Source organism: Arachis ipaensis, chromosome B08, assembly GCF_000816755.2.
Source record: "Arachis ipaensis cultivar K30076 chromosome B08, Araip1.1, whole genome shotgun sequence".
NCBI lineage: Eukaryota > Viridiplantae > Streptophyta > Magnoliopsida > Fabales > Fabaceae > Arachis > Arachis ipaensis.
The window spans coordinates 60,594,194-60,602,773 of NC_029792.2; the positions used below are offsets into that span (position 1 = coordinate 60,594,194).

At 33.1% G+C, this 8,580-nt stretch overlaps 1 protein-coding gene across 1 annotated transcript in view; it reads left to right on the forward strand.

The window, feature by feature from the left end:
- The window catches only part of LOC107611084, an 11,216-nt gene extending 3,834 nt beyond the window's left edge, over positions 1-7,382 (forward strand). The window contains exons 2-8 of the mRNA XM_021108251.1: positions 3,528-3,810; positions 4,212-4,357; positions 4,500-4,604; positions 4,792-4,856; positions 5,034-5,154; positions 6,056-6,961; positions 7,055-7,382. Of these exons, the coding sequence (XP_020963910.1) occupies positions 3,528-3,810; positions 4,212-4,357; positions 4,500-4,604; positions 4,792-4,856; positions 5,034-5,154; positions 6,056-6,223 (888 nt within the window). The 3' untranslated portion in view covers positions 6,224-6,961; positions 7,055-7,382. The remainder of the gene's footprint in view (positions 1-3,527; positions 3,811-4,211; positions 4,358-4,499; positions 4,605-4,791; positions 4,857-5,033; positions 5,155-6,055; positions 6,962-7,054) is intronic.

The window sequence follows — 8,580 nt, forward strand, 5'->3', positions numbered from 1 at the left end:
TCTTTTGCCAGATGAAAATAGATTATCATCAAGGTATAGAGGAATCCATCGATTGATTTTTTCTTTTTCAGATGGTAATTTGTTTTGCCTTTGATGATGAAATTCAGCACATGGGCTCCCCAGTTACCCTCCGTTATTTTCTTCATCTCAAAAATTGGAGCTGCACGGGAGATACTTTGCTTATTGTAGTTGGCAACAAGAACGCCATCTGAATATAGAGGATGAAAATCCTCTTGAACATCAGCCGATCTTGTTCATTTTCAACACCGATACTTATCATGTCATCTTCTTTATTCTTTAGAGTGTTGCCTTGGAACCTTCTAAAAATTAGTTTGTTCTCTTCAGAAAGATTCTTATAACCCACTTTATCAGATCTCCTACAAACGGATGAAGATCCACTTGAACATCAGCCGATCTTGTTCATTTTCAACACCGATACTTATCATGTCATCGGTCAGCTTCTTTAGAGTGTTGCCTTGGAACCTTCTAAAAATTAGTTTGTTCTCTTCAGAAAGATTCTTATAACCCACTTTATCAGAAAATAGATCTCCTACAAAAAAAAATAATTTATTACTTGAAATGCACCTAAATATCATTCATATGCACCCAAATATTACTCATATACATCTAAATTTATTACTTGATTACATGAGATCAGAATAAGATATTACGAAGAATATATTATAGAGAATGGAACTATAGAGATTTTCTGTAATCAGTTACCTGATGCATTGAGGCCAAGGGCAGCCCCTATTATTTTGGGTTTAACCTTAAAGGAACCATAGCTTGTTTCCAGTGTGTTTTTGCCCAATTTAAAGGAGTTAGCTAACTCCTTTAATAGTTTGTGAGGCACATTCACTGTCGGGATGTGCATGAGTCCACCAAAACCTAATTCACAAACGATCGCTTTCTTTGGCTCGCTCATCTTTTCAAATTTTTCACTCAATAGTCTGGTGGCACACTTCAAGTCTTTAGTTTGCTGTAAACAAAGCAAAATTAGAGTCATTAAAATAACCTATATTTGTATTAGAAAAAATTGACTTGTTCTTACATTGTATTTTTTTCCACCTTGGTTTTTGCTTGTCATTTTTACTGCAAGGAAAAAGAAATACTGTTAATAGATAAAAAATGCACCCAAATACCAGAGACATACACCCAAAAACCAGTCACGTACACCCAAATACCAGCCACATACACCCAAATCCAGTCCTATACACGTTTTGTTTTTTCAATTAAACAAAATTAAATGAGTTCAAAATCATATTCAACTCAACCAAACATGCATAAAATGACATTATACGAGTTCAGAATGATATTTAAGTTCAAAATACCACTAGAAGCACCAGTCACATTCAATACTGACATATACACCAAAAAATGCGCTATACAGAGTTTATATGTATACAAACCTACTTAAAAAACATCCAAACATTCACAAAATAAAGTTTATATGTATACACCCAAAAATCATTTCACTAGAAGTACGTAAAATAGCGTAAACGACTTGAAGAGTTTCATCAGAATAGTAATATGAGATCTAAACCAAGAACAAGGAAACAGATAAAGAAATACGACGATATAGTGCTTCGATTTCGAAATCAGAAATAGAAATGTGAAAAATCTAGAAGAAAAATGAAACAGTACCTTGAATAATGTTTGTTCTTTCTTTTTGCTCTTTTTTTATGCAGATTTGTATTTTTCTTCTTGATTTCTTCTACTTTTCGCGAGGATTTGGACGGTTTCTTCAGAGCTTTGTTTGGTTTTGAACGTGGCTTTAATCTCGAGGGTTTGGGTATTGATTGAGGAAGAAGAGGAAGATTCTTTCATAATGAGCGCACTTTTACGTGACTTTTACGTTCGAGTGTGGGGAGTATGGTGCGCGTCGTTTTTGTTGGGCTTGCGCCAACTTGTAGAACTTGTAAGTCAAAAAGGCTTGTAGGTGTAGCAGGCCTATTTTAATAAAGTGAACCATTTTTTAAGTCCCATCTCTTGAATTCTACTAAGGGTGTATATAAAATAACCAAATTATGGTTAATCGGTTAAAAAATCATAACTACATTTTGGTTAACCAATTTAATAAAACAATTTTAAAAATCATATCCATATTATTAAAAAGTGGTTAACCAAAACCAAATTTTAAAAATCCATTTTTAACCGGTTAACCAAAACCAAAACCAAATTTTATGCAGCTCTTGTGTTTAAATTGGTTAACCGATTTTTTTTTTAAAAACCGATTTTTAATTTTTTTTTTGAAAAATTCAATTAATCTATGTAAAAACCGGTATTTAAAAAAAAAACTGGTCATTTTTTAAAATTAGTTTTTATTTTTATAATCGATTAAAAATCAATTTTTGAATTTTCTAACTGATTAATAACCAATTTTATCATATAAAATTATTTTAGTTAATTAACTAAATTATATTTTTGACTAACCTAAAAACAAGTTTAGTTTTTGGATTAACTAAACTATATACAACCCTAAATTCTACCAACACTATTGGCTACATAATTATTAATGGTCAACTCTTGGGTGTAGATTATATGGAGATATTTACACATGTAAATTTTCGTTAGATGAGTCTCCAACTGACATTTGTTCTTTGAAAGGACAAAGACTGGCCTTGATACAGATAATGTAGCGTGATTCATGGAAAAATAGTCAGGCCCATCATATAATGTTAGAATTGTTAATGAGCATTGTTAGGATTAATTAGCAAACTTATTATTTTTTGTTTCTTTTGTTGGGCTTCTTATCACTTATGACTTTTTTTTTTGTGCAAGATAGCTTTTATGACTCACGTTATTTTATTAAGAATTTTTTTTTGAGAAATACTATTTATACACTAAAATTAGCTACTAAAATTAGGCACAAATATATTTATATATAAATACATGTGTGGTTTAATTTATTTTTACAATGTATTTATATTCCAGCATGTATTTTATACTAGTGGTTGACTTTGGTGGCTGATTTTGATGTACATGTAGCATAATCCTATATTTTAAATGTGCAAATATAGACTCATGTAATACTTGCACTACAAGAAAAAAGGCCTATGGCCACGCTTTAAAAGCGTGGCCAAAAGTGGTCAATGGCCACGCTTTTATGAGGGTGGCGATAGATTAGAGATTTGGCCACTTTTTTTTGCCACGCTTCAAAAGCGTGGCGAAAAGGATCAACGGCCACGCTTTTTTAAGGGTGGCAATTGATTAGAGAAACGGCCACGTTTTAAAACTGCCACGCTTCAAAAGCGTGGCCATAGAGAGCAACAAGGACGTTTTAAAAGCGTGGCAAAAGGGTTTCATTAAGGCCACGCTTGGAAAACGTGGCCATATCCTGTTCCTCTTTTGACACGCTTTAAAAGCGTGGCCAAAAGGTTTTTTTCTGCCACGCTTCAAAAGCGTGGCCGTAGAGAGAAAAAGTTATGTTGTAAAAGCGTGGCGAGAGGGTCCCCAACCCATTGACACCAACCCGGCCCCCAACCCGGCTCGCAACCCGGCCCCCAACCCGGTCCCCAACCCGTTAGACACTAACCCTAATCTTCTTTTCCCTTCGAAAACACACTCGCCTACTGGAAGAGCTCCTATTCCCTTCGTCCTTCGCCCTTCGCCTTCGTCACTGTTCGCCCTTCGCCCTTCGCCCTTCGCCTTCGTCACTGTTCGCCTTCTTCTTCATCTTCTTAATCTTCATCTTCTTCTTCATACTCTTCATACTCTTCATCTCTCTGTTCACCTTCAAGCTCTACCTAACATGGGCGACGACAAGGTATCCCCAATGGTCTCTTCTCCTCCAAGCCCTCCGATTCCAAAGTTCTGATCTCTTCACCAAGCGCTTCTATTTTTTTATTTTCTCGATTTTTTCCGTTGGGGTTACTTTTAGGGCTTTCACTTTCCATTTTCATTTTCCCCTGATTCGTTCCCCTGATTCATGTTCCTTCTTAGTTAATTGATAATGGTCACAATATTAGCGTTGTTTGTGACGTGATTTTTTTCTGGTGCACTCTGTTTTGGTTATGACTTGAGCATTGTTTCAGTTTGGGCTAAAAACGGAAAAAAAAAGTGTGTTTTCTTGCTGGTTTTGGTATTCCTTTTATTCTCACTGTTTTTTCCCTCCTCTCTTTTATGTATTGCTATAAAATTATATTATAGTATCTTGAAGCTTTAGTAAAGTTGTTTTATCCTCACTATGTTAATGTGTTATTATTCCTTAGGTGGTACTCTAAAGCCAATAGATATTGACACATTATGGGTTCATGTCACTTGTGCTTGGTTTCGGCCTGAAGTGGCTTTTGCTAGTGATGAGAAGATGGAGCCTGCTTTGGGTATTCTTAGTATTCCGTCAAGTTCTTTTGTTAAGGTGAGATATCAATACCCAATTTATTTAGAAAACGTAATTGTAAAATGATATAGACTACAGGTTTCCTAAATGGTTTTCATTTGACGTCTCTTGTTCCTTCTTTATGCCTATGTTAATCTAAATTGTGTTTGTTGAATTTCAGATTCGTGTTATTTGTAAGCAAATTCATGGTTCATGCACACAATGTTGCAAGTGTTCTACTTATTTCCATGCCATGTGTGCATCAAGGGCTGGCTACCGAATGGAGGTCGGATCAACTCTGGTTTTTATTTTTTATTTATTATTTCGGGCTTCCATTTGCGAATTATTGTTAACCTCTTACAATTTGAATTTCAGTGTTATGCATCATGACTAATGTTTAGTTGACATGTTGCATTTTCTTATAGATAATTTAGAGACTTTTTTTTTCTCTAAATTTTCCTGCTTAAATGCAGTTGCACATTTCGGAGAAAAATGATAAACAGACAACAAAAATGGTTTTCTATTGTGCTTATCACAGGTATAGAATCTTCAATTACAACAAAAGAGACAATACTTTCTTCTTTGTCCCTTTATACGGTTTCCTTTTCAGAGTTTGCTTTTGCCACAATTTTTACTCTTTTTTGAATTCCTCAAGTATGAATTTAAGATTCATTTAAATGTTACTGTCAGCTTTTTATTTTAATATTACTTGCAGGGCTCCCAATCCAGACAATGTTTTGATTATGCAAATCCTCCTTGGGGTCATTTCAACTAAAAGTCTTCTACAAACAAAGAAAAAAAGGGGTTCCAGGCTAATTTCCTCTAGAAGAACAAAGGTAGAAGAAACCCGTCAAGCAGATGATAGTGCTTATTATTAGTGCTCTTTTTTGTCATCCAATTTATTAATGTTAGTGTGTGTGTATGTGGCTTTTCAATCCCATCATCATTCAATTATTCAAGATGATGCACATAAATTCTCAAAGGCTCTTATTCCTACTTCTCTTTTCTGGGTTTCTCTTATCTTCTTTCTGCTTTTGCTGTACCTGCAACCAGTAAGAAAGGCCTTCAAAGTTGTTAATGAATATTATTGTATCTGTTCTATTTTATTATCAGTTATTATAGCAATTGGATATATCATGGAATTAATATATTTAGAGTGACAAAAAATTAAAAGAGAATGGAATTAATATATTTAATATGATGAATAATTAGGGATTAATTTGATTTAATTTGTGTGATTTAAGGATCCAGAATTTGGATGGTGAAGAATCTGAAGATGCATCACTTCTAATTTCTTTAGCTAAGGCATAACTTGTTTAATATTGTTGGTTGGTTGGTTTTGTTTATGTCCATTTAAGCGTTAAAATTCTGCATTTGAACATGATCTTTTATTATCATTTATTGCCCCTTGGAACTTTTCCTGTGTTTGTTTTGCAACCATGCATGTTTCTTTTGTCCCTTGTATAAAGATAAATGGTTGTTGGTGTTCAAAGTTGGAGTGTGAGATTATGTTAGGTCTTTGTTTTGTTTCTATTCCCTTTTTCATGTTCACATCTCCTATTATTGTGGGCTCTCATGTTTTTTTGGTTCTCTTCCTATTATTTGGTTGGTATCTTTAGTCTTTAATAATAACAATAATAATATTATTGTAGTAATTAGTCTCTTATATGCTACTGTATGTCATTTTCTTGTGTTCTCAGTGGAGTGTGTATTTTATTTCCACTTTGTTTTGGTTAGATTATGAAGAGCTTGGGCACGATGGTAACAGAACAGTTGCTAATGGTGTTGACAAGGAAGGGCCAGTGCTTTCAAAGCTTGGTTCAAGTTCCACAGCTGAGCTTCACCCTAAAAATGGAGCTCAAGGTGAGTCCAAACCAACCAACATGCCACCTACTAGTGTTATGACAAGACTCATCTTGATCATGGTTTGGAGGAAGCTGATTAGGAATCCCAACACTTACTCTAGCCTAATTGGCCTCACATGGTCTTTGATCTCATTCAAGTATGCAATCTTTACTCATTTTAATTGTTGTTATACTTAACTAATGTTTTAATCTTAGACTTAGGAATTGTTAACTTTCTTAGGAATTGTTTCTTAATCCCAATACTTACTCTAGCTGTTATTTGCACATTGCTCATGCATTTTGACCTGCTTTCTTCTCTTTATTTGCACACCCTATTTATATTGGTGTGTTAAATAAATAAAAATAAAAACATGGTGTTAAATAAATCCTATGTGAACTAAGCTTTCTTACCAAACCTCATTTAGCTGCTTCCTAGTTCTTTTTAAGTGGCCAGTGATTCAAATCCTACCTTTTGTAGTTTATTGCTTTTTGTTTCAGGAGTCCTTCAAAGTTCAAAGACTTGTTCTTTGATTGATTTGATTAGTCTCTGAAAATGAAACTGCAGGGTCACACATTGCTGCAAAGAGCAGCACTAACTACTTTTCCTTTCAATTTCACCTCTAATGGCACCACCATAACCCTAACTCTCTTGATCTTTTGATGCCACCAAAGTCTTCCTCATAAACACCTCAGATTCATTCCCACTTACACCAACACGGGACCCTCACCACGTGTTGATATCAATAACAACCAGTTACAACAAGAAGAGCAAGATGATCTAGAGGTCCACGTTGAGAAGGTAATATAATCAATAAAGTTAGTTTTCATGATCTTTATCTGACTTAGCATAATTGCTTTCTAATTTATTAGTGATGAAACTTTTAATTTGCAGATTATATATTGATGCCGCTTCTTGGCTACTTTTGGAGTCTTTGGTTATTTAATTGTGGAAATTAATCGTGAATCGGGTGACGACATTTTGTACTATTTAAAGAATTTTATTTTTGTTGTTAGTTGGTAGAGGACAAGCATAGAATTTATTATATATAACGTGACTTGTAATTTTGAACTCTTAAATTCCTTCCGTTCTTTTATCCATATAAAAAGAGTTCTCTAGTGTTTTCTTTCTCCGTGGGACATATATATGGAGATGATGCTTTGGCCATTTGATTATTGCTATTGTACTCTGGTTGAGAAATAAGAATTTTGAACTCGAGATACATTATGTATGAGTATTAATGTATAAAATAATTATAGTATAAATTATGTCACTAATTACTATTTGATTTGTCTTGTAATAAAAATTACATTATATTTATAGGTTTTGGTAATAAAAAAGGACTAAAAATTTATATTGTGCAGTGATAAAGGAAAAATTAGAAAAAAAAGTTTTTTTTTTTTAAATTTGATAAGGCTATTGCCACGCTTTTAAAGCATGGCCGTATCTCTAGCTATGGCTACGCTTTTAAACCGTGACAGTATCTCTTGCTATTGCCACACTTTTAAAGCGTGGCCGTATTTTGCTACTGTCACACTTTAAAAACGTGGCCCTATCTCACACATATGGCCATGTTTTTTAAGCGTGGCAATCCACAAAAGCGTGGCAAAAAATAAAGCATGGCGGTAGGTCACCAAAAGCGTGGTGATAGAGCAACCGCCACCCTTTCAAAAGCGTGGTTGTAGCTCAAAAAGCGTGGCGAAAAGCTATCGCCACGCTTTTTTCAACTTTTTGCCACGCTTTAAAAGCGTGGCAATAGAGCTGTTTTCTTGTAGTGTTGTTATCAGTGATATGAAATAATAATACTTGTTATTAGTGACAGACCAGAAAAATTTTATAGTTGGGCTAAAATTTTAAAATTTTGTGGGAGTAAATGTCTCCTCTTTATTGCATGTGGGTTCGTCCCTGGCAACACTTGCTTAAGCGGACGACTAAGCTGTTTACTCGACCAACTCAAATTGGTGTAGATATATTTAAAAATTCAAATTAGAACTATTTATACATATTGATAAAAATTAGAAATATACACACAATTATTTATTATAGTATTTAAAATAATAAAAAGATAATTTCACACACAGTATAATATTCAAAATAATAAAAATAATAATTTATAATAGCTTTCTTTTTATTTTTAACATGACAGTATTATTTTTCTACAATTAATCAATTATTAATTTAACTTTGAATCAAAACATTAATTTATGTCGAATTTAATAATCATTAAAAAATTTTTTAATACTATTTTTTATCTAATAGATGTATAATTATATAATATAATTATAAGTAATAATTTTATCAGAATTAATATCATTATTAAAACCAATTTTTAAAATAAATATGGTATTTTTGATATTATTCATATGAATTATCAATTTATACTCTATTATTTTTTATTTTATTAATAAATTCTTGTATAT